We start from the raw sequence: 24,615 nt of genomic DNA, 5'->3' as shown, positions 1-24,615 counted from the left end.
TATATTGATATATATAAATGGTGATCTTTTTAAAAAAAAAAAAATTAAAATAAAATAAAATAAAAGTTTTCCAAAGTGTATACAAGAAGAAATAAAAGAAGTAAAAAAAAAAAAAAAAAAAAAAAAAAAAAAAAAGAATTTTTGTAAGCGTTGAAAATATTTTATTAATTTTTTTTTTAAAGGACCAAATAAAATAAAAAAAAAAAAAAAATCTCGAGAAATCACTGACTATTTAACGGTTAACGTGATTACTTTAACCCCAAAAAAATAATATTTTTATATATATTAAAAGTCTATATACAAATAAAAAAATAAAAAAAAAATCCCTTTTCCAAATTTAGCTGGGCCCGGTTCTTGTCGGGTTTTTTTTTTTTTTTTTTTTTTTATACATATATATATATATATATATCATGCCAGATAAGTACTTGATATAATTACGTAAACTCTTAAAAAAAAACATAAAATAGCCTTTTTAAGCTTTTTCACACGCTCTGAATTTCCGTGCCCAAACTTACTTAATCCATGCCCCGATATACACACCCGGTACCTACTACAACGTACTTCTCTTCGGATACTTTCCACAATCAAAAAAAAAAAAAAAGAAAAATACTCAACTTAACAATCTTACCAACAAGTAACTTAAATATTTCATCTTATTATATTATATACAATTAATTGTAATTTTTATTTTAATTTTTTTTTATTTAATTCAACTTACTATATATATATAATAACTTCGTTTTTTTTTTTTCACCCTCCCATTCTTTCTTACTCTTTTATTATTACTGCTGAGCCTGTTGATTATCCTTAAGAGATGACCGACCAGCCTTCAAAAGCTCATCACACAGTAACAGATTGGTGGCAATTGAAGTGGCAGATGACACACTATTGCGTAAAACACGGAAATTATCATAAATACCCTCAACCGTAGGATCAATAGGTTCACCTGTGCTCAAATCAACACCCACAATGTTACCCTCAGCCTGCTCTTCCTGCAGCGCTCCCAGTGTCTCCAGCGTATCAAAACCAGCATTGGCAGCAAGGGTCTTGGGGATAATCAGCAATGCATTGGCAAAGGCCTCTACACCAAATCGGGCCTTACCTTTGGCCTCCTTAGTCTTGAGGAATGCACCCGTCAGATGAGCATGTGCTGCCACCTGGAATGCACCCGCACCAGGGACAACACTTTTATCCATAATGGTATTTGCCACACTGCGTAAACCATCGCGCACAGCATCCTTAACTTGCGTAATTGAGTGCTGATTGGGTCCCTTGATGAGAATTGTCACACTCTTGGGGTCCTTAACCTCCTCAATAAATGTGTACTTGTCTTCACCTAAAGTGTACTCATACACAAGCCCAGCCCATCCAAGCACATCAGGAGACAAATCGTCAACACTGTTTTGCGCAGTGCCACCGCACACAAGCTGCAGACGCTCCATGTTGCGACGCTTAGCACGACGAAGTGCGAAAATACCATTCTTGGCTAAAACGTCCAAAGACATGGGATCAATGCCCTTTTGGTTAACAATGACAAAGCCCTTGGACGGGTCATTGCCACAAACCTCACGCTTAAGCTCCACAATCTTGCGCAGCTTATCATCGACAAACCGGCGCTCGCTCTCCACCAGCTTCTCGCGCTGCTCGGCAGTGCTGTAGTAAAAGCCAGAGTTGACCTCGCTCTTTTCATACTCGAGCGACACATTCAATGTCAAAATGTATGCATTCTCAACCCGCTTAGGCATATCGGGGTGACGGGCACCATGGTCAAGCACAAGACCCTTGATAAGTTGGGTTTCTGTACTGGAACGGTGCTGCATGGCCACAATTTCCACCATGTGCAAATCAACACGCTCGCTATCTGTATTCTGAATCGACAAAACAGCATCTGTAACAATGGGAGTCAAGATCTGGGCAAGTTTCGGGTTCACCTTGGTTGTGAGAGAGCTGCGGGCAACTGCAAGAAGCAGCTCACGATCAATGGTGACGTCCTGCTTGAAGTCGTTAAGGAATTTCAGTGTCTCGGAACGCGCAATGTCAAAACCATCAGTAACAACGCGCGGGTGAAGACCCTCAGAAATAAAGCGTTCGGCCTGTTTCAAAAACTCGCCAACATAAAGGCACACTGAGGTCGTACCATCTCCAGTAATGTCATCCTGGGCAGAAGCTGTTCGTGCAATCATGACAGCCGTAGGGTTTTGGATTTGCTGAAGAAAAAAAAAAAAAAAACCAAGTTAGAAATATATATTTAAAAAAGAGAAGATTTTATTGATAATACTCACCATTTCTGTTAACAGGACCTTACCGTCCTTTGTGAGCTTGATGTTGCCGGCACCATCGACAAGCCTAAAGATGGATTGTTAGACTGATTTCCGTGGATCAAAGAGAAAGGCTAGTAGTAGATAGTAGAATCATACATTTTAATGGTACCTTTGGGACCAAGGTTACTAGAAAGAACACTCTGGAGACCCTGAGCAGCCGAAATGTTGACAGCCAGAGCCTGGTTTCTGCGCAAAGACTCTGCCTTTGGGTTGAGGAGTTGGACAGCAGCCGACATTTGTTGTTTGTTGAAAAGGAGGTGAGGATGGATTGAATGTTTTGAAAGAGTTAGAAGAAGAGTGGCAACAAAAGTTGGTGGTGATGAAAAAAAAAAAAAAAATTGTATGGTGATGGGTTAGCGTTAAAATAAAAAAAATAAAATAAATTGGTGATGGTTTTATGAGAGTTATTTAAGTATTGGATGTATTGAGTTTAAGTTACCCGGAGATAATCACGTGAATCTCCAATATCGTTTACAACTGATTTAAATAAATCCTTTTGGTAAAATAGAAATAGTTAAAAAAGATTCTACATGAATTAAATTTTTTTTTTTTTTTTAATTCCATTAAATTAGTGATTCATGAATAATTCAATTTAATTTGTTTATTATTTTTTAAAAAAATATATATATACTCCATTAATTCCGTTAAATCGTCATATCCGTTTGGTGATCCCCTTTTTCTTTCTATTCTTCACTGCATGAATCCACTCTGAAAATCAATGTTCGGAACTCCGATACCACAGATCTTCTTATAAAAACATTTTTCATTTTGGGGAATCAAACGCGTTATGCCAGTTTTAAATACTTTTCTATGAGTATCTTTTTTTGTTTTATTATTTCAATTATTTATTTAACGGAATAATCGATATTCCCCTTAAAGAAAGAAAGAAAAAAAAAAAAATCCTGTTTTCTTAAATCCATTACGCCATCTTTAAGCTCCATGAACATATTCAGTCCATTATCCCCTTCTTTCTCCGACTATAAATAGGGGCTCTTTATTCAATTTTTTTTTTTTTATTTTCCAAAGCTTTCATTCTTCTCATAATCCTTTTTTTTTTATTTCCCCACTTTTGATATATATTTGACATGGCTTCTAATCCTCCTTCAAACTGTTGTGCCCAAGGTTTCAAACACACAGGCACGTCTACCGGGAAATTTGTCCAGCTTGATGGAATTAATTACTACGTGACTGGTGATGAATCTTTTGCTTCTTCCAAGTTGCATATCTTGTTGACCGATATTTTAGGTAATACCTTCATCAATAACCAACTTTTAGCTGATCAGTTTGCACAAACTGGCTATTTTGTAGTTGTTCCTGATCTTTTCAACAATGACGCAGTGCCATTAAACCCGCCAACTGAAAATAGATCTAATTTCTTAAATGACTGGCGCCCCAAACATACCCCAGAAATCACTCAACCCATTGTTGATACAATTGTCAAGTCAATCCTTTCAAAATGGGCCCCGAAATGGATTGTTGCTACTGGATACTGCTATGGAGCAAAGTATGCAGTCAGATTGTTGGGGACTGGGTCAATTAATTCTGCAGCCATTTTCCACCCATCTTTTATAACAATTGATGAAATCAAAGCTATTAATGTTGAAAAAACAACATTGTACATTGGTGCGGCAGAAGTGGACCCTGTATTTCAAGCCACCCTCAGACATGAAACTGAAGACGTCTTGCAAAAGATTGGCGCAAAGTACCGACTTACCTTAAATCATGGGGTGTCCCACGGCTTTGCAGTCCGCGGCGATATTAGTGACCCTTGGATCAAGTATGCCAAAGAGCGGGTTTTCGCTGATGCAGTCGACTGGTTTAAAATTTCTCATCAAATTTATTTATCATCAAAGTCATAATACATTTTTATTATCTCATATAAATTATACATCACATAAACAAAAGAAAGGTCATTACTTGTTTAGAAAGACTCGCCACGGGCAATCTTGGACTCACCGTACTTCTTGACACGGATGGACATGACGGCAATGAAACCAGTGGTATCGGTGGGGTCAAAGTCGGTAAGCTCATCCATGGAAGCCTCAGTAGCATCGTAGAGCTTCTCAGTCTCAGAGGAGCGACCGAGGATAGTGAGAGAGCCCTTGTAAGCACGGACACGGACCTGACCATTGACGGTCTTCTGGGAGGGGCCAATGAGGGCACGGGTGTACTCACCTTCAGGAGAGAAGTAAAGACCGTTGTAAAGGATCTTAGCGAAGGTAGGGGTGACAAAAGTGTCACGGATAGCACGGACCTCACGGTCCAAGACAAGACCCTCGAGATCAATGTGGGCGGTACGGAGGATGGTGAGACCAGGGGTTTCGTAGCAGCCACGGGACTTGATGCCGATAAATCTGTTTTCGACAATGTCGATACGGCCAACACCATTGCGGCGGGCAATCTTGTTAGCGGTCAAAAAGAGCTCAACAGGGTCAGTGACGGTCTTGGTACTCTCGTAGGTAATCTTAACGGGGAGACCTTCCTTGAACTCGACAGTGAAGTCTTCAGGGGTGTCTGGGGCGTCGGTGGGGTCGACAGTGAGCTTCCACATGTCCTTTGGTGGGGTGGTATCGGGGTCCTCGAGGATACCGGCCTCGAAGGAAATGTGAGCAAGGTTCTCATCAGTGGACCAGGGCTTGGCCTTGGTTTGAGCGACTGGGATACCCTTTGTCTCAGAGTACTCAATGAGGTCAGAGCGGCCCTTGAAGCGCTCAATGAACTCAGGAAGACGCCAAGGAGCAATGACCTTGATATCGGGCTTGAGGGCGTAGAAGGCGAGCTCGAAGCGGACCTGGTCGTTACCCTTACCGGTGCAGCCGTGGGAAACAGCAAAGCAGCCCTCTTCACGGGCAACATCAATCTGAGCACGGGCAATGACGGGACGAGCAAGAGAAGTACCAAGCAGGTAAACGTTCTCGTAAATGGCATTGGATTGGACAGCGGGGAAACAGAGTTCCTCGACGAATTCGCGGCGGACATCCTTGACGACGAACTTGGTGGCACCAATCTTGAGAGCCTTGACACGGGCAGCCTCAAAGTCCTCCTCTAAATAATTGTTAGGAAAAAGATTTTATAAATGAAGTTTTTTTTTTTTATTTTCTTATTTCGACATACCTTGACCAACATCGGCCATGAAGGCAATGACTTCGTAGCCCTCTTCCAAGAGCCAGGCGAGAATGACGGAGGTATCGAGACCACCAGAGTAGGCGAGACAGACTTTTCCCTTAGACATTGTTTATTATTATTATGAGGAGAAGGATGGGATGATGATTAGAGATTGTAGAAAGGTTTTGTGATGATGGGGTATATATATAAAAAGAGAGAGAGAAAAAAAAAAATTTTAAAAAAAAAAGCGGGAATTCACGGCCATTTTATATTTTCCCACTTGTGGGTTGAAGGGGAAAAAAAAAAAAAAAGTTGCCAACCAGTTTGAGTATCTCAGGTGCGTTTTTTGTGTGGGCGAGGAGATTTGAATTTTGACGAGTTTTGTCGGCAAAAATTTTCATTGACTCACCAACAAAAAAAAATAATAATAAAAAAAAAAAAAATAGTTAAAAATCTAATCGTTGTGATATGTGACAGATTAGGAAGTGTAACAATTGGAATTTTTTTTACCCTAACCTTTAACTACATAATAATAACCAGCCTCAATTACCTAAAAAGGAATTTTTTATTTTTTATTTTTTAAATCTACAAGTAACAGCCGCTGCGGCTTTATTTCATTGTTATTTTGTGTGTCTTCAAAAAAAGACGTTTTTTTTTATTTTATTTTATTATTATTATATAAAACCTCCAGAAATAAATAATAATAAAAAAAAAAGTCCCTAACAGCAACTCACGACGAACTTTTCAACTACCAAAATCACCAAATTTCATGGCCAAATACAGCTGAGTTTTCAGCCCCCCCAAAAAAATCAAAATAAATCGTGTGGGGGTCGAACTTTTTTTTTTTCTTGTTTTTATTGGGGGGAACTTTTAATCTTCCGGATTTGCATTATCGTTGTTATCGACAACCTTATCATCACGCGCTTCTTTTTAGGCATCATTCGGCCTCGATTACCCATAGCAAAAACTTTGATTTCATCTTTTTTTGAATTTCAAAGCATTATTGAAATACCCCATTGAGTGAAAAGAAAAAAGTCAATTCATTTTTTTTGTTTTTAAACCTCGTTTTTGTTCTTGTTGTTCTCGCTCTCTTTCTCTTTCTTTATTCCAACATCTTGACGGCTATTCAATATTCGATATTCAATATTCAATTAATCATATACGGTACAGCTATTATATATACCCCAATTATCAAATTTCAAATATACAAATCAATTCTTAAAATTCTTTAAACATTAACAACAATGTTCTCCTTACCAAGTCCATTCTCTTGCTCTCCCCAAAACTCATTGATCCCAGGATAATTTTCCAAAAACAGAGCCATGTTGAGTTGCTCCTCACCATTGGCATCCACCATAAAACTGCCACCAAAAGAATTGAGTAGTACTTTAGTAGCAACAGCCATAAAGTCGCGAGACAAGCTCTGTGCAAGTGATGATACCCCAGCATCTGTTGCAGATACGGCAGAAATCTTGGAATAAGCGCTGCGAACGTGGGGAGCAACCTCATTATTGGCAGTTGTCATGATCTGATCCACGTTATAGTTGTTTGTATTGTGACGAGCAGAGTTAATCATCTGATAAAAGTCGGGCTTACGAGTCACAGAACTGACAACTGACCCAATACTGGTCAGGTAAGCAGATGCAAGAGCAGGATTAAAGACAGAATGGTCACCGGTTTGCATTGCACTCTCATAATAGGCAGACAAGTGAGAATCAGTGGTAACAAAACCAACAATTTTGTTGACCTCATCTCGAGCAACAACCTCAGGAACATTGGAGTTGCGGTTCTGGATCATAGCACTGGCCAGTTTGTCGGCAATGGATTGTACCATGTTTTGACCATGGACTGAAGCAATGGCAGCAGAAGTAATGACAAGAGTATTAAAAGAGACCATTTTTAAATTAAATTGATTGAGTTAAAATTAAGAGACTATTGATTAGATGAAAAATATTATAGATAATGACAATGACAATGATGATGATAATTAAATTTTTGAAAAGAATTCCCCTCTATTTATATTCTATACGTTTAATTAGCTAATTAAAAAAAAAAAAAAAACAGACTATTTTAGTCCGTTATTATACCATTTTTAGTAAAAATAAAAAGTTGGGCCAATTTTTTTTTTCTCTCAAAATTGCAAATTTCCAACAGAACGATGAATCTCATTAAACGTTTTTTTTTTAATGCAATAACAAAAAAAAAAGTTTCAATCTTAATTCCTTTATACGACATTACCAAGGTGTTTTTTAATTAAAAATAAAAAATAAAAAATAAAAAAAACAAACAAGGTTTGTAGCCGAAATTGATGCGAGTGAGCTGACAGTAAAGACTTATAAATGTTTTAACAGAGAATAAGGGCTACCATAGCCCCATAATTCCAATTCAAGATGCATTAAATAATTTTTGAATTAACTCACCTTACCCCTCATTAAAATGGGGATTGAGGAATAGCTGTGTAATTGACAAGAAATATGTACACCCTTATTGCCAGAAAAACACCAGTAATACATGCTGCTGTTGCTGCAACCATGGCACCAGGGCTGTGCCTTTTCTTATTACTTTTAATGACTGTTGTTCCATTGATGCTCATCAAACTTCCATCATCAATGCTACTCCACTGTCTCCGAAACTCAGAGTCCGTCGTCGTCGTCGTCGTCGTCGTTTTTATAATATTCTCAGGATTTTCCTTGAGCACTGCCGAAGTATCCGCTACTTGTTTCCGTAACTGCCGTCGCATCTCGTCATGACTCCCAGCCAATAATCCTTTCTCTTTTTTCTTTCCAATCTCTGTATTGAAATTATCTTTTCCGGTTTCGCCTTGACTCTTGTTATTCATATTATCAAGTCTAATAATCTCAGGCTCCGTTTGAACTTGTTCTGTAAGCACCTCAAGCCTTTTCTCATTCTCACCCTTAGAATCATTCAGCCCAACTCCAACTTTGCCCAATTCTGCTGCAGTTTGCCGGATAAAGTCTTTAAGCTGATCCAATTGTAATGGTGCCAATGCATTAATGAATTGTAAATGAGTCTTCATTTCTTCATCTTCCACGCCATCCCCCTTATTAGGAGACAATGTCAACGGGGTCCCAGATTGGTTAATAATATGGCCCCGTACTAAATTTAACCGTTCCTCAATCCCCTCCATTAGTCTCAACATTTGCGTGTACTCGCCTTGAACCCATTTAGCATCTCGATACTCTCTCGTGACCGCATCTTCTTCTTCTTCTTCTTCTTCTTCTTCTTCTTCTTCATGTGTTTCCACACTAACGTCCACGTCATCTGTTGCAACATCTTCTTTACCAGTATTCTTTACAGGTTGTATGGTTAGAGCATCAAGATTAACTTTTGACAACCCTCCATCACTAGCTGTACTTCTTGAACGACTTAACCCAACCACATTTCCGTTACTGTTAAAATGCGAACCAGCAGCAAGTTTTTTTCCCAAATGACCACCGGTGCTGCCCTCAGAGTATCGTCTAGGCCGCAACCCACGCTCCAAAGGCGATGGCGATTCCAGCGCCTGCTTAGGTACCTCAGAGCGCGTTCTTAATGCTTGTTTAGGAGCTTCCGAATGTGATTCTAAAGGCCTGGAAATGTTGTGCCCCGAGAGAGCTTGTTTAATCCCCCCGTTCTGCACCGCAAGTGCTTCTCTCTGAATTTCCCTTTGCATTGCTAATCCTTCTACAGGTGATAAAGATCGAGGCCTTTGTAATGGTTCTTTCCCTGTACCCACACCCACAATTACACTTGCTCCTGCATTTGCACCTGCACTTGCACCTGCACTTACTCCAAACCTAGTGTTCCCTCGCGACACTGGCCTAACCAGTCCCACGCTCTCCGCCAAAGAAGGTGCTGTTGTCTTTGCTGATGTTGCAGCTCTTAGAGATAAATTCCGCCGCGGACTCGCAGGTACTGGAATCTTGCTGGGTCTGCTACCAAGCTCCTTACTATTGCCGTTCAACACACCGGAGTCTTCGGTTGCTAAGTCGCGTCGCAGAAATGAGGAAGAGTTTGTTGTTGTCGTCAAACCAAGGCGTCGACCAATCCTCCCAAGAGTCGTCGTTTGAGGAGGGGGAGCAGTCGTGGTATAGCAGTTATTTCGTTCTTGGTCTTGATCATGATGGTTGTCTATGGCTGTATTATCATCATTATTTCGCACAAGTCCGCGCCGCAGACCTATTGCTGTAGCATCAGACCATGCACTATTGCCGTTATTATTTCCTGCAGACCAAGGGCGGGACTTTAGGCTTGGCTCAAATGAGGGTAGTTTTGTTTGTGATTGTGTTTGAAACCGTGATTGTGAGGGAACTAGATGGTCATCTGCATGCTGAGGGGTTTCGTGTCGACCTGCGTCTCGTAATCCTTCCCGCCGCAGAAACCGCGGCTGATACAACGGCCGTCGCGTTTGCTGTTGTTCCAAACCTGTTTGAGTCCTTTCTTTTTCTTTCACTTCTTCCGCTAGCACTCCTGTGTTTTTTACTGTACTAATCAACCGTGCCGTAATATTGTCAGCGCTCTTGCTACTACCGAGACCGTACCTGTTGCCAATCCCAGAGTATCCCGTGCGACCCGTGTTGATTTCCAGTGGCTGCACTTTAGTGGTGTTTATATTGGCTGTATTATTATCGTAGTTGGTATTGAAATTTGCATTCAACGTATTGGTGGTGGTATTGGTGGTGGTAGTGATGGGTAAATTATTGGTAAATTTATTTGTGTGGTGGTCATGTTGTGGATTGAAAGACTTTGGCTGACCGTTTTGGTGGTGATGCAATGATAAAGATTTCCCATTCTCCAATCCTGCGCCAGTTGAAGAAGGTGCCATTCTTCGGTTTGTTGCACGAGCAATTGATGGCGGCTCATCTTCATCTTCTGTTCCTGAAAATGATAACAGAGACAAGCTATCGTCTTCAGCTCCTAATGCCCGGTTCCATGGCGCGTTTGCTTCATCGTCATTATTTAATAACATCTTGTTAAAGTTCTGGCCATCATCATCTGTCAGTTCCCGCCTCAGGTTTCGTGGCCGAAGTGAAGAATAACCAGGTGCTGCAGCAGCTCCTGACAAAGATGAGGAGGGCCCAGCCCCGGTTAACAACATGTCAGTAAGCCCGCGCTCGATCTGGTGGTCCCGCTCTTCATGCTCTGACAACCCCTTGCTACCAGGAGCCGACACACCACCGGCACTATTGCGACCACTGCCACCGGCACTGCTGTAAATAGTCAGTGGCCGTACTTGGTGGTCATTAGAAGACATCAAGTACGGCGCAATAGTTCCCACGTTGAGTTCCGAAGCAAGTGTTGGTCGCGACAAACCACCTTGGGACCCTGAACCGTCCTCGTCGTCATGCGTGGGGATACGTTGACTAAACCTTCGGCGGACCCTATGAAACGGTAGCACGTTTAACGCGTTGTCCTCGTCAATGCTATCGATGCTGAGTGCTCGGGACTTCATATAGGCTATGGTCAATTAGTTGGAAAAAAGAAAAAAAAAAGGGGTGTTGAAAGAATTTGTATGTTTTTGTTTACAAAAAACGCGAATATTTTTTTTTTTTTTTCAACATCAACCAACCATTGGATTAAAATATAAACAAGCTAATAATACAACTTTTTAAACCATTCTATTAATCATTATCATATATATAGGAACAAAAAAAAAAAAAATTAAATGAAAGAAACTGACTTTACAGAAAGAACCCATAATAATATATCAAAAAAAAGCACAAATTTTCTTTTTTTGTTTACTCCTTGACAGCGTAAACGCGTCTAAACTTATCATCAATAGACGTCAGGTAGTAAGTGCCAGGACGAATATGATCAATAGAACCGGTGGGGACGTAATCCTTCTGAAGATGGGCCTTTTCACGGAGACCAAGGGCAGCCTCGTAGTCCTCAGGCTTGACTATGCTTCTATTGTCGAGCTTGTTCTTAAGATCAAGGTTCTTGATAATAGTTGAAATATCACCCTTGATAACGACTGAGTAAAAGGACGATGCGAGACCGGAACCATAAGAGAACAAACTGATGCGCTTGTTGGCCAAGTTCTCTTCAGGAACATAAGACAGGAGGGAAGCCAAACTGGAGTAAACACTGGCGGTGTACATGTTACCGGTGTTGGTAGGACCAATCAAACCAGGAGCAAGACGCTTGGCAGCCTTTTCCTTTGCAGAAGTAACGAGAAACTTCTCAAGAGCCTTATCAGTGAGGGACTGCTCGTAGGTAAGAGCCTTGAGGTCATCGGAAATCTCAGGGAGGGCCGAAGCAGGGTCCTCAAGATAGTCATTATAAAAGAGACGGGCAAAGGACTTGGAGACAAGCTTGCAGGTGGGGACGTGGAAGACCGAGTAGTCGAAGCGGTCCATACCAACGGGGACGTGGCCATTGAGCTGAGAAAGACCTCTGCTGGCAGCCTTTTTGTTGTAAGTCTGGTAGGCCTTGTCAAGAGCTCTAGTGTAGCAAGTGAGAGAGAAATGGCCATCAACAACGGGGTATTCGGAGGTGAAATCGGGCTTGTAAAAATCGTAAGCATGCTCAAAGTAAGAGCCATGGACGGGATCAATAACGATAGGAGCGTCAGGGCCAATGAGAAGAGCGACGGCGCCAGCACCACCAGTGGGACGAGCGGCACCCTTGGAGTAAATGGCGATATCACCGGCAACGACGATAGCGTCACGGCCATCCCAGGAGGAAGATTCGACCCAGTTAACGGCATTGAAAAGAGCGTTAGTACCACCGTAGCAGGCATTGACAGAGTCGACACCTTCGATATCAGTGTTGTCACCGAAAAGTTGCATAAGGACGGACTTGACAGACTTTGACTTGTCGAGGAGGGTTTCGGTACCGACATCGAGACGACCAATAGAGTTAGGGTCAATGTTGTTATTTTTCAAAAGGTTGGAGACAGCTGTCAGAGCAAAGGAGTAAATATCTTCTCTGTCGTTAACAAAGGCCATGTTTGTTTGGCCAAGACCAATGGTGAATTTGCCAGAAGGAACATTTGAGTAGGTTTCGAGATCAGATTGGTTAACAGCCTTTAAGAGAGGTTAGTAGAGGAAGAAGAATAAGAATAAAAAGAATAAAAAGAAAAATATTTTAATAAAAAAGAACGTACCTGGCTGGGGATATAGATTTCAAAGGCCTTGATGCCAACGTTTTGAGGACGGGAAGACATTGTTTGATAAGATTAGAATGGATATTAAGAGATGTATTTAGAAGTTTTTTTTTTCTTCAAATATCTATATATATTTTTTATACTTGATTTAATATAAATGGATATATATTTAAGAAATAAAAAAAAAAAAGTGATGGGTAAAAGATTGGATTTTTTTAAAGGGGAGAGGTGGATCAAAGCCAATATTTATACTTTTCCTATAAATGGCGTAATGGGTAAGGCGATGAATTTTTCAACAAGGCCTATGTATATACGCAGCAATTACTTGTAGGCAGCAGCACTACCACCAAAAACTACTACGAGGTCCCTTCCCCTAGCCATGCATTACACAAATTACTACTGCTATTAGTATTAGTATTAGTATTAGTATTAGTATTAGTATTAGTATTAGTATTAGTATTAGTATTACTATTACTATTACACCTAAGCTTACCTCCCCCCCCCTTGTTGAACACACAACATATCACATCTTTGTAAGTCAGACGTGAGATTCGCTAAATATTTGCATTTGAAGTAACGGATTGTAAGAAATATATATATAAAGAGAGGCATTCTAGGGACTTTTGAGGAGGTTATTATTTTTAAATTCATTTATACAGAAGGATGTTGTTGGGATTCATCAAGGGACTTTTTTATGTTTTCTTGATTAATTAATTAATTAATTGATTGATTAATTGAAAAGAAGCCTCAACGGAGAAATATGCATCAACTTGAATTAGAGAACATCGATATCATTAGAAATGCCATTAAAATCACAAATTAAAATTATATCACTTTTTTTTTTTTTTTTTTTAAAAGAAATCAAGTTTTTTTTTATAAAAATGTATTTACAATGAAAAAAAAACCCAACAATTCAAACCAATGCATTTTCACATCTAAAAGCCAGCTGGCTCTTATCGACTTCTCGATATGTTACATTTCAGTTTCCGTTTATTTACAAACCCTCCATCTACTTTTGGCTCTTTGGGTGGTGCCCCTGGGCTCTTTTTTTCTTATTTTATTTTATTTTATTTTATTTTATTTTATTTTTTTTTTTGTTACAAAAATATACTCAGCCGTATGACATACATTAGTCTGTTGGGGTCACAAAACTATATAAAATGAAAAAAAGCCTGTCTTTGTCACCACTTAGTAATAATGGCGCCGCCATTTGTGGCTCCTAAAAATGGTGTGGAGCTCTAAGAACAAGGGGGGACCCTGTAAGCCTTTCAAAAAATAAATTAAAAAAATAAAATAAATAAATAAAATAAAAGACCCGAGACCCGAGTGATTCGGTCTTCTAAGCATTACCACAACAGTAACACCGGAAACAAAATCCTCATTTCAATATAGCCACTCCATTAAGACTACACAAGACCAAAAAAAAAAAAAAATCCTCATCTTTTTCTATATTATAACAGTGCAGTCTCAATATTTAATATTTAAATATATACCCTCCCAAAAAAAAAAAAACACCCAAAATACCCAGATAAGACTATGTCATCATCATCATCATCATCATCATCATAAATTCTCAAGGTCGATAAACTCCAACAAGTGTCTTGGCCAAAATATTTTCGTAACTGACCCACGCGTGGGTCTTCATAAACAAAGCAGTCCCGTCACGCCCTGCAACTCCCTTAAGAATCTTCTCGCCGCCCGGGTGGAACGGGACATACGGTGTCACGTTGTAAACACGGCCTCCAAGTACGGTCCACATATCATCAAGAGTATTGTGTTTGCTAAGTTCTTCCTTTGACACTATGAGAAGTGTTGGTGCATCTGTGCCCTAATTATAATATATAAAGCAGATATTGAAAAAAAAAAAAAGATAAGATAGATTAGAATAGGTTAGGGTTATTTGATTGAAAAAAAAAAGATTTTATACACTATAGGGACTACAAAAAAAAAAAATGCATTGAATTATTGTGGAGGGGAGGATTCGTTTTTAAATATGATTCAAACAAAATAAACACTTTTTTTTTTATTTTTAACTTACCCGAAGATTGGCTCCACTATTGGTCAACCGTGCCCAGTCCATAGGAGAATGTCCAGGTGCAAGTGCAATCTTGTTGCGTGCTCTAGCTGCCTCAGCCGCAGATTTAGGAACCAGTGTCGATGTTGGTGGAGGAGTCAATCCTTTTGAAGGAGTTAGTGTGCGTCCTGATTTGGATCCTAATGAAGAAGACGAAGAAGAAGAAGAAGAGGAAGAAGAAGAAGACGGGGGAGGCATTAATGATGGAGAGTTGCTAGTAGATGAAGATGATGCTCGTTGAAATGAATTAGGTGCCGGAAACATTGTAGGATCATTATCATTATCATTATCATTGCTATTATGACTACTACTACTACTACTACTAATACTACTAATACTACTAATACCACCACTGGACTTGTTTGTGCTATCGTCATCAATCGAACGTAATGGTGAAGAGCCGGAAGATGACGATGGCCTCACCACAGAAGAAGAAGTAGAAGAGGCTACTGGGGCTGCTGAAACCTTGAACGGAGGAAGTCGTGGTGGTTGCTGCTGTTGCTGTTGTTTTTGTGGCGAGTCCATTTTTTTTTTTTTTTTTGTAAATATTTTTATGAAATGAGGAAAAAAAGAGAGAGGGGGTGATGAAAGATCGACAAAATTGTTCAACAAAAAATAGTCTAAAATGTGGACGTCTAATAAGCGAGAGACGGATTTTTAAGCGAACAAGCTAAATAGAATAGTTATAAGCCTTGATATTAGGAGAAATGAAGATAAATATACAAATGAAGAAGTTGGTGATGAGCAAATAAAAATAAAAATAAAAATAAAAAATGAAAATTTAAAAAAAAGTTGTGGAGGATCTGGGTTAGGGTAATTATCGGTACTCGGATTTCGGTGTATTGAACCCGAAACTTTTCCTTCTCAAAACGGTTTCTTTTAATTTGGGTTAGGGTTTTACTTTTTTTTTTTTTTTTTTTTTTTAAAAATTGATTGAAATAATATCTCCTCTCCATTCATAATACTTCAATATTTGTATTAATTTCCAACTCTTCCCACCTAATATTACTGTCGCTATATACATCTACCTCCGATTAACAATGTCTTTAGAATAGCTATAGTTTGCTGATCAAGTAATAGAACAATTATTCTATATAAACAAAACGTTTCTTTATCCAAAATGAGATAAACTCTGTTGTTTAAGGTCTCTTTTCTTTCATGGACTTTTGATTGAATCTCAAAAAAAAAAAAAAAAAACACCTTTATCACATACTTCAATAGCTTTGAAAAGGAACCTATGGGCGATATTGCAAAAATTATAACTACTCGTAGAGAGTTACATCTTTACTTACAACATGACTTTTAATAACTTCATGTTCTATGTTTTTTTTATCAGCTTTAATAACACTTTACTGCTTGAACAGACTTTGAATGCTTTAAACATCCCTTTCTAGACTCTGTCTTTTTTTTTTTTTTTTTTTCACTTTTGCAGTTGAAAAAGCTTACCATAGATTAAACTAACGAAAATCTATTTGACTCCATTTCTATGGATATTTGTTCACTCATCTTTTTTTTTTCAATTGTTACAGACTCCCCCCACCCCACCTTTTGAGAAATGTTAACCTCCAAAAGAACAATAAATTACTTTTAAAATTTAAACTTTTTTTTAAATAAAAAAAGCAAAAAAAATTTTTTTTTTTTTTTCAAAATAGTCAAATAATGTTAAATAGGCCGCGGAAAGCCGTTGGTGAGAGGGCTTAATATTTTAACCGTCAGCCGCACTTTCTACTTCATCTTCTTGGATTTTCTTTTGACTGGCTACCCGCTTTCGCTTTCTAGTCATCAATAAAGCAGCAGACCAAAATTATTGCAAAAGGAAGAACGTCTTTAGAAAAAAAAAAAAATTAAAAATTAAAAAATTAAAAAATTAAAAACGAAAAAAAAATTAAACTATGCGCACGGCTATATCTACTTTAAAACCCTAACCTGTGGACTTAAAGGCTGCCATTTTATTTTTTCTTTCATTTTGCAGGACGCCCTTTTTTTTTTTGTTTATTTGTTCAATAAGTAATTTTTTTTTTTTAAATCTGTAATAAGCGCTCGTTATTTCTTGGATGTTTTAGTAGAATATATATATGGTAAATATACAGGAAAAGAAGAAGAATAAGAAATATATTTTGTCAATGTTTTTATTGGTTTGTTTAAGATTTAAAAGAACTTTTTAAATTTCATTTTTAAAAGTATATTTAGTTCCAATTTTTAATTTTTAATTTTTAATTTTTAATTTTTAATTTTTAATTTTTAATTTTTAATTTTTAATTTTTAATTTTTAATTTTTAATTTTTAATTTTTAATTTTTAATTTTTAAATATTTAATTTTTAAATAATTTTAAATATTTAAATTTTTTTTCTATTTATTATCATCATCATCTTTAAAAGTCTTGTTCTTTTTTGTTTGTTTGTTTGTTAGAATATCCCAAACTTTTAATTATTTTCAAGGCGCTTTCGGGTGCTCTTTCACCAGTTTCAAGCCACGTCCTTTTTTTTTTTTTTTTTTTTTTTGAAATATAAAGGCGGTCTTTTTAGATGTCTTCTTCTTTTTTTTTTTTTATTTCGAATATGAATATTTAGATTAAACAGCTGTTTTATATATATATATATATTAGAATAAACCAAGCTTTTATTTAAACTTGGCACTCGAGGAAATTTTTTTTTTTTTCTTTTTTTTTTTTTTTCAGTAAAAATTTCTTTAATTTTTAAACATCTGTCTACATTTTTACATTTCTAGAAAATATCAAATGATTGATGATTTACAATTGTAAAATCAAATTAAATAGGCGAATGTTTTTATTTATTTTTAATTTTTAATTATTTTTAATTATTTTTAATTATTTTTAATTATTTTTAATTATTTTTAATTATTTTTAATTTTTTCAACTTTTTCAACTTTTCGCTTTTCTCCTTTTTTTTTTTTTTTTTTTCCCCTAATTTTATCCCACTTTAAAACCTCTCCAAAATCCCACTATACAATAACCTTTCCTTTTAATTAATACACTTATTACTTTTTATTAAACCCGTTGGCTCGTTAACACCACCACCACCACCACCATTACCATTACCATTACCAGTCTCCATTTCATTTTATTTAATTCTAACAAACCTTTCATATCATTCGTCTTTCATACAATACCATGTCCACAGTCCCGACAACAGCCAAGGTCCTGCTGCTCGGTGACGCCAGCGTCGGCAAAACTTCTTTACGGTCTCAGTTCATCCACCATCGCTTCTCTTCTGCATACCGCTCAACTGTCGGCGGTGATTTCCTTACAGCCAAAGTCCATACCTCTCCAGACCCAACCAACCTGAGTTCTCCAACAGAAACCATTTCTTTACAAATCTGGGACACTGCGGGCCAGGAACGGTTCGACTCCCTGGTACGCTCATTTTACCGCGGAACCGATGTCGCCATCCTCGTCTACGACGTCACTAACGCCGCTTCCTTTTCTCACCTCTCCAAATGGCTCCGCGACTTTGTCACAGCATCAAGAGTAAGAACTCCAATCGTGATTGTTGTTGGCAATAAAATAGATAAAGCAGAGTATAGAACAGTTTCTGAAAGACAAGCTTGTGAATTCGCAGACTCAGCAGCTGCTGCAAATAATCTCCAGCCACCACCATGGCCCATTCCACATTATCAAACCTCATCCACAAGTCCTATTGATTTTAAAATCATACCCAATAATAATGCCAATGACTTAGCTCATAGCCATGATCATGTTAATGAATACGACATTGATCATGAACACAATAACCCTACAAATCTTATCTCAGATCAGTCCTTCTCTACTGCTCTTTCAATCTCCAGCGGCAGTGTCATTTCCTCCAGAACATTTACATCTGGATCCCAGCAGCAGCAGCAGCATCAGCATCAGCAGCAACAACAACCCCAATCTTCTCTTCCGTCTTCTCCTTTACTCCAGCCAGGTACTTCGACAACGCAGCAACAACAACAACTACAACAGGAACCTGCAATCAGGTGCTTCGAAGTTAGCGCAAAGGAAAATATCGACGTCGATAGACTCTTCACCTACGTGGCAGACCGTATAGTGGCCGCACGGCGAGACGTGCTTTTTAATTTTGATTCAGTAGAAACGTCGGATGGTCCCATGGTTGACATTACAGACACTTCTCGCTCTAAATCCTACTGCTGTTGATTCTTTTGATTCTTTTTTTTTTTTTTTTTTTTTTCTCTTCATTATTAATTTTTTTTTATTTAAATCTTCCAGAGTAATGTCCCAATCTGGTAGACAATCTTAATCTTCTTGATCATCATAATCATCATCATCCCCCACTTTCTCTATCTTTTACAACCTTTTTCTACATCAATCATCCCCCCACACACTATATAGACTTGTTTTGTTCCTAATGACCCACAGAAAATTTTTTTTATTCCTCTTCGCTACTCTTGTCTTCTTCATCCTTATACCACATCCGTATCTCTACCGTAAACACCACTGGCAACGGCTCCGAATCAATTCGCACTTCCTCTTCTCTCAAATAATTGCTCGTGCTCACAAGTCCCCCAAAAGCCGTCGCCCATTCGTGCACATCATACTCTAATCCACTCGTCGTGAGTCGCGTTGGTCCGCTCAACGGAATGATGCCAACTGCAGGACCCAATACGCGTGTTGGCGTTGAAATTCTTGCAGAAACTCCACCTGGAACAAGCAAAGTCACATTAGCATTAGTGGATGTCACAGAAACTAAGGTGAGCTGATGTGACACTGTGGCCCGGTTTTTTTCATAACGCATATCGATTTCCCCAGTTTGCTGGGCTGCCTCTATAGCTGCTGGGTGATTGCCACCCTCTTGGGAAATGTACAAGTGGTGCAGCGAATGAAACGATTGATCAACACGTCCACCAAGCGCTCCAAAAGCAATCACTTTGAAGGGAACTGAATGTGATGAGCTATCGCTGAACCAACGTTCTTCTGCAAGCTTGATGCACTTCATCAGGTCGGTAGAGTACTGGTCAGAGTCGCCAATCACGTCTACTCCGCGTGCCGCATAATACTTGAGCACGCGTGGCCGAGCACTATCCAGATCGCCCGCAATAAAGTCTGGTAACTAGAAACAAAAAAAAAAAAAAAATAAGAATAATAGATAGACACATTTATGTGCACACATTTTAATTTAACATTAGAATATTTTTTTTCCCCCTACCCTTTAATATCACCCATTTTCTTTTGCTTATTGTCATCTCTTAGTTGTTATACGTACAAATTTTTCTCGTCGTTTCTTATCGTGCTTGAAATATGAGTATAATCTGTTGGAACCTCCATCAGCACATACACGGTACTTGCAAAATGCCCATAGCTTTTCAAAAATATTCAAGTCCTGTGGCCGGGATTCGCGGCCATTGTCACCCGGCGTAACTTCACAAGCTCGTGAGTCAGAAATTGGCATGTTGAGGATCACAAGAACTGTCCGGTCACCTCCTTCTTTTTCAAGAAGAAATTGGGCTGGGTCATAAAAATTTTCAGTTTCTTTGCTCATCGAAAATTAGTTGAAGAATTAGGATATAGGTCTAAAAAGAACTGAATTTGTAAGTCTAGTTATTAAATTTAGAAAATGAAGAGATACAAAAAGAAATTGAAAGAAAGAAAAGAAAAGAATCCTTGGAAAAAAAAAAAGCTTTTATCAATGTAATATACTAAATGGTACTCAAGAAAGATTGTTCGGAGGAAAAAAAAGAACTTTTTTTTAAGCGCGGATTTTTTTTTTGACAGCCGTATGTGTTAGACACAAACCACACGATCATCAGGTAAACACAAATAAACAAAAAATGTATTGCAGTTACAGATTTTTAACATAAGTGTAATAACGATGACTCTCAGGATGATTCAATTAGATTCAATTTGATTCAATTGGACCGGTAAATCATCACCCTTTAGTTGAGTCAAATTGGTCAAATACCATAAATTTTTTTTTTGAATTAAATGTGATGGAAAACGGGCTTTAAAGTGCTAAAATTTAACAAATCCTGGTTATAATACAAACTAAATACTGTAGTCATTTGGTTGATTTGTTAATTCACCAAACCTCCATAAAACCCTTTTCTCTTAATCTGTTGCTCTTATGATTTTTATGAACATTGTTTGATCTTGCAATAACCACCTCTTGTTTTATTATCTATTTATATAAACCAATCCAAGCAATACTGTTTTCTTTTTCACTTTAAGTTTGTACAACTTCTATGCTTCTCTTCTTTGTGTGTAATTTGAGACTTTAGCACCATCATCTGAGATAGATTTCGTGAATATGTTTCCTCTTAAATAGCATACGAGTGCAATCAAAAGATATTTTTTTATTTATATATTGCGATACTATGAAAAAGCAGTTTTTTTTTTGTACATATGCCATTCTCTAAATGAACCAGTTACACCTATTTTTTTTCCTATTAATCAGCTTCTTCTAGTGCCAAAGTTTCTTAGTTAAAATATAATATTTTGGCTTTCATGTTGATTTTCCCTTTTATGATATCTTATCATTTTGAATTGAACAAACTCAAAGATTAACTTTTCGTTTTTTTTGTGAAATCAAATTAAGAATAATAGTATTGAAAAAGAAGGTCTCAGGTAGATTATAGACTTTATTAGAATCCTCAAATACTAACGATACACAAAACTACTTCTTCTACCATACCATCTACCTCATAGGATACAATCTGAGGCATTCACCACATAATATCTAGTGACAGTGTGCACACTGCATATGGAATAAGCAATGTGTATAATTTTTGTGGCTATTATCATCAATTGGTAGTTTGAACTTTTTTGCATTCCTACTTTTGCCAGTTTTTGTGGTGGTTTCTTTGATCTATTCCCACCCATGTTAGTTGAACTAGGGGGTCGATATGGTGGCCTAACTTAACTACTAAGTAGTTTGATGATACTGTTATATTAATTAGCAATAGTTATAATATGCTTGCTATCTGTTTCTACTACAATTACAGCCAAAAAAAATTCAAGTCTTTGATGGTGTTTGGAAACCCCACTCCCTTGGGGCTGTACAAGTTGTCATTTGAAGTAATTTTGCCCGGTAATGACGACTAAAATTGAACCATACTCGGATCCAGTTGCTCGGAAGTCCCGCACTTCAATTTCATTTATTTTATTAAACAATTATTAATTTGCTTTTTAGATGAATATTTTCACTAAATCATAAAATTTATCCATTTACAGCTTGCTACTTTTTCATTTTACCCTAATAGTTAGTGCAAATCCAAATTCCTAATAACCTCATGAGGAAATGGTGATCACCATTTAGGCTAATGAACTTTATTTATCAGAAAATCTTTGATGCTTATAAAAAAATTGTCAATATTTAGCCAGAATTTTAGTCTTCATCAATATTTCTTTCTTTGGTAATCTACATTAACTGCATATTATTTAAAAATCAATTTTTTTCTTATCTCATAATTATGGAATCGCTTAACTAAAATTTTTGAGCATTTAAAGATGCCTTTTCAATTCTATTTTCATATCAACTTAAATATCTTATTTGAATATGAATCCATTTCTATCATTCTAAACTTCCTGATATAATCAGTGTTCTGTTTTAATAACAGTACTTGGTTTCTAATTATGGTTTGTGGATCTAGAGTATTAGAAAAAAAAAACTACAAGTACTTTTTAAATAACTATAAACGCCATCTTTTGTTTCAATCTACACAACTTTAAGCTGAAATCAATGTGCTTTATAGAGGGGGTACAATCTTTTCACTTGATGTAATCGAGACCATCAACTTAACTGTCTTGCTTTCTTTATTATAAAGCTTTTTATAAAATGACTGTAATCACAATTAAATGCTTTACTTAATCCAAACATCTTTTTTAATATTGGCAAATTGCAAATATACACTTGATTATAGCTCGCTTGAATGTTTAATCACTAAACGAATCTAAAATATATATATATATATATATTCTTAATCTCTTTTTTCATTTATATACTTTTCTATCATCATCATTAGAATTCTTTAAAATCTCCAGCCTTTAGACAGCATCCATTTTTCAATCTGGTTCCAAATGAGCTCTGCAGCTTCGCGATCTCTAAATCGTTCATTTTTGGGGATAGTTGCAACCGTAATATTGGTCCAAGACCCAAGCACCGGTGGCACCCTTTCACCCACATATGTCAGATATACACCAGCGACTTTTTGAAACAAGTCATTGGGGTTAGACCACTTGTATGTTTTAAATTGCCACGATTGCCCCGTTACAAACACTGCAACAACACGGTCCCAATACTCGGGCCGGAATCGCTCCACATTGTCCACAACAAGAAACTTGACCTTGACACCATGGCCGCCTGCTGACCCGCTGCCTGCTGATCCACCTTTCCCACTGCTACTGTTACCATTACCCCCAGAAATTCCAGCCAGGCGTGTGCTGTATCGTGTAATATACTGCAGGTTAGATGCGCCAATCGACGATGTAGAAGGAACAAATTCACCCCGCTCCAAAAACGCCTTGACGTTGCCCATGTTTAGCAGTGCAGAGGTCGATGGCGACAATAAAATAATTGGGTCTTTATTTCCACGAGAACCGTTAGACGATCCAGATCCTGAATTGGTGTGGCTACTGCTGCTTCCAGGACCCTTAATGAGCCCACTGCCTCCCCGAGGAGCCAGTGCGGGATCACCAGATCGCGAGTACTGACCTTGAGGGTATCCATTGCGACCTGAGGCTCCGTGACGAGAAGCCGATTGACCATGATGGCTTGAGCGTTGTGAATTGCGAACCACATTAATAATTTGGTCGCGACATTCCTTGGCGATGAGCGAGAAGTCAATTTGTTTTGTTCCGTGCAGCACAGAGTTGCGATTAACAAGCGAACGCTCCACGTCATAAATCTGTTGCACCCCGTAATCTTCTGGTGGGCTTATTCTGGGGATCTCGCTTTCGATAAGTGTCACAATATCAAGTGGGTTATTTACCGGAGTACTACCTGAGGCTGATGTTGTGGAAGAAGAAGATCCCGAGACACGCGTCTCTGACCGCGCATCACCATTTTCCTTACTTTGTTTTGCAGAAGCACTGGAAGTGCTTCCGTTTGTCTCTTTGGCCGATTCTGAAGTTTCTGAAGCTCCTGATGAAGTTGTAGCAGCACCGCTGCCATTTGTGCTATCCTTGACATTTGCACTTGTTGCGCGCGGGTCTTTAAGCCACGTCAAGAGGTCTGTACGGTCTGTTGTTTTGAGGTTCATAATTCCACGCTCGTTTGAGAGAGTAATATAATCTGTGACCTTAAGTTCGCGCGCTAACCACGCATGGTATACAGTACGCAGGTCGATGGGGATTGTTTGGTTATTGGCGGCATATCGCGTCACTGTCGTAAGGGGTATTGTTTGTTGTGGTTGCTGAATGTTATTATTAGCAGGGAAATGGAGGTACTTTGCTGTAGCTAATTCAGAATCAGGAAGAATAGAACTTGGCAAGTATTCTTCTGAAGAGAGCAGCTCAATCTTAGCATTTGATTGAATGGCGTTGCGTAGAGCCACTAAAGGGTCAATTGTCATTGTTTGTTGTATAGTGAGATTAATATTTAGGTTGAACGATGAAATTCTGAAAAGTTTGGGATTTGCTATTTTTTTTTTTTTTATTTTTTTTCTGGCGGGAGTGCAGAGAAAAAAAGAGATACGCTGTAAGTTACCCGGATATTTACTAATACTTGAAACTTGAAACTTGAAACTTAATACTTTAAATATATAATACTTACAATTTACAACTTAAAATATTTAAAATTTATATTTTATAGTGTTTTAGTGTTTAAACTTCTAGAAAAGACAAAAAAGGGGAAATAAAAATAAAAAATAAAAAAAAAGAAAATAAATAAAAAAAAATAAAAAAAAATAAACAAAATAGGGAAAACACCCAAAATGCAACAAAACCTAATCATCAAACATCATCATTATCAAACATCATTGTCATCGTTATTGTCATTGTTCACCGTTTAAATATATGACCACCGCCATCTCAGATAAAACATAAATAATCATCATT

General features: G+C 37.7%; 10 protein-coding genes across 10 annotated transcripts; 2 read left to right on the top strand and 8 right to left on the bottom strand.

The window, feature by feature from the left end:
• Positions 1-782: 782 nt before the first annotated feature.
• SAPINGB_P006025 (uncharacterized protein) lies at positions 783-2,557 on the bottom strand (the record flags this gene model as incomplete). The annotated part of the gene is made up of 3 exons (XM_032000739.1): positions 783-2,207; positions 2,283-2,346; positions 2,418-2,557. 3 exons carry the CDS (start codon positions 2,555-2,557, stop codon positions 783-785), a joined length of 1,629 nt encoding a protein of 542 aa, XP_031856630.1.
• Positions 2,558-3,406: 849 nt separating this feature from the next.
• Positions 3,407-4,180, top strand: SAPINGB_P006024 (uncharacterized protein; the record flags this gene model as incomplete). Its single annotated transcript, XM_032000738.1, has 1 exon — positions 3,407-4,180. The coding sequence occupies one exon, from the start codon at positions 3,407-3,409 to the stop codon at positions 4,178-4,180; it is 774 nt and encodes a 257-aa protein (XP_031856629.1).
• Positions 4,181-4,242: 62 nt separating this feature from the next.
• SAPINGB_P006023 (uncharacterized protein) lies at positions 4,243-5,553 on the bottom strand (the record flags this gene model as incomplete). The annotated part of the gene is made up of 2 exons (XM_032000737.1): positions 4,243-5,366; positions 5,436-5,553. 2 exons carry the CDS (start codon positions 5,551-5,553, stop codon positions 4,243-4,245), a joined length of 1,242 nt encoding a protein of 413 aa, XP_031856628.1.
• Positions 5,554-6,654: 1,101 nt separating this feature from the next.
• Positions 6,655-7,323, bottom strand: SAPINGB_P006022 (uncharacterized protein; the record flags this gene model as incomplete). The annotated part of the gene is made up of 1 exon (XM_032000736.1): positions 6,655-7,323. The coding sequence occupies one exon, from the start codon at positions 7,321-7,323 to the stop codon at positions 6,655-6,657; it is 669 nt and encodes a 222-aa protein (XP_031856627.1).
• A 534-nt stretch (positions 7,324-7,857) lies between these two features.
• SAPINGB_P006021 (uncharacterized protein) lies at positions 7,858-10,878 on the bottom strand (the record flags this gene model as incomplete). The annotated part of the gene is made up of 1 exon (XM_032000735.1): positions 7,858-10,878. One exon carries the CDS (start codon positions 10,876-10,878, stop codon positions 7,858-7,860), a length of 3,021 nt encoding a protein of 1,006 aa, XP_031856626.1.
• A 286-nt stretch (positions 10,879-11,164) lies between these two features.
• SAPINGB_P006020 (uncharacterized protein) lies at positions 11,165-12,594 on the bottom strand (the record flags this gene model as incomplete). The annotated part of the gene is made up of 2 exons (XM_032000734.1): positions 11,165-12,454; positions 12,535-12,594. The coding sequence occupies 2 exons, from the start codon at positions 12,592-12,594 to the stop codon at positions 11,165-11,167; spliced, it is 1,350 nt and encodes a 449-aa protein (XP_031856625.1).
• Positions 12,595-14,107: 1,513 nt separating this feature from the next.
• Positions 14,108-15,133, bottom strand: SAPINGB_P006019 (uncharacterized protein; the record flags this gene model as incomplete). Its single annotated transcript, XM_032000733.1, has 2 exons — positions 14,108-14,362; positions 14,573-15,133. 2 exons carry the CDS (start codon positions 15,131-15,133, stop codon positions 14,108-14,110), a joined length of 816 nt encoding a protein of 271 aa, XP_031856624.1.
• Positions 15,134-17,739: 2,606 nt separating this feature from the next.
• SAPINGB_P006018 (uncharacterized protein) lies at positions 17,740-18,762 on the top strand (the record flags this gene model as incomplete). Its single annotated transcript, XM_032000732.1, has 1 exon — positions 17,740-18,762. One exon carries the CDS (start codon positions 17,740-17,742, stop codon positions 18,760-18,762), a length of 1,023 nt encoding a protein of 340 aa, XP_031856623.1.
• A 232-nt stretch (positions 18,763-18,994) lies between these two features.
• Positions 18,995-20,104, bottom strand: SAPINGB_P006017 (uncharacterized protein; the record flags this gene model as incomplete). The annotated part of the gene is made up of 2 exons (XM_032000731.1): positions 18,995-19,675; positions 19,829-20,104. The coding sequence occupies 2 exons, from the start codon at positions 20,102-20,104 to the stop codon at positions 18,995-18,997; spliced, it is 957 nt and encodes a 318-aa protein (XP_031856622.1).
• Positions 20,105-22,589: 2,485 nt separating this feature from the next.
• On the bottom strand, positions 22,590-24,131 carry SAPINGB_P006016 (uncharacterized protein; the record flags this gene model as incomplete). Its single annotated transcript, XM_032000730.1, has 1 exon — positions 22,590-24,131. The coding sequence occupies one exon, from the start codon at positions 24,129-24,131 to the stop codon at positions 22,590-22,592; it is 1,542 nt and encodes a 513-aa protein (XP_031856621.1).
• Positions 24,132-24,615: the final 484 nt, after the last annotated feature.

The sequence above is a fragment of the Magnusiomyces paraingens genome (genome assembly GCF_902498895.1).
Source record: "Magnusiomyces paraingens strain CBS 517.90 genome assembly, contig: contig5, whole genome shotgun sequence".
Classification (NCBI taxonomy): Eukaryota; Fungi; Ascomycota; class Dipodascomycetes; order Dipodascales; family Dipodascaceae; genus Magnusiomyces; species Magnusiomyces paraingens.
This window is presented reverse-complemented; position numbering and strand designations above follow the sequence as displayed.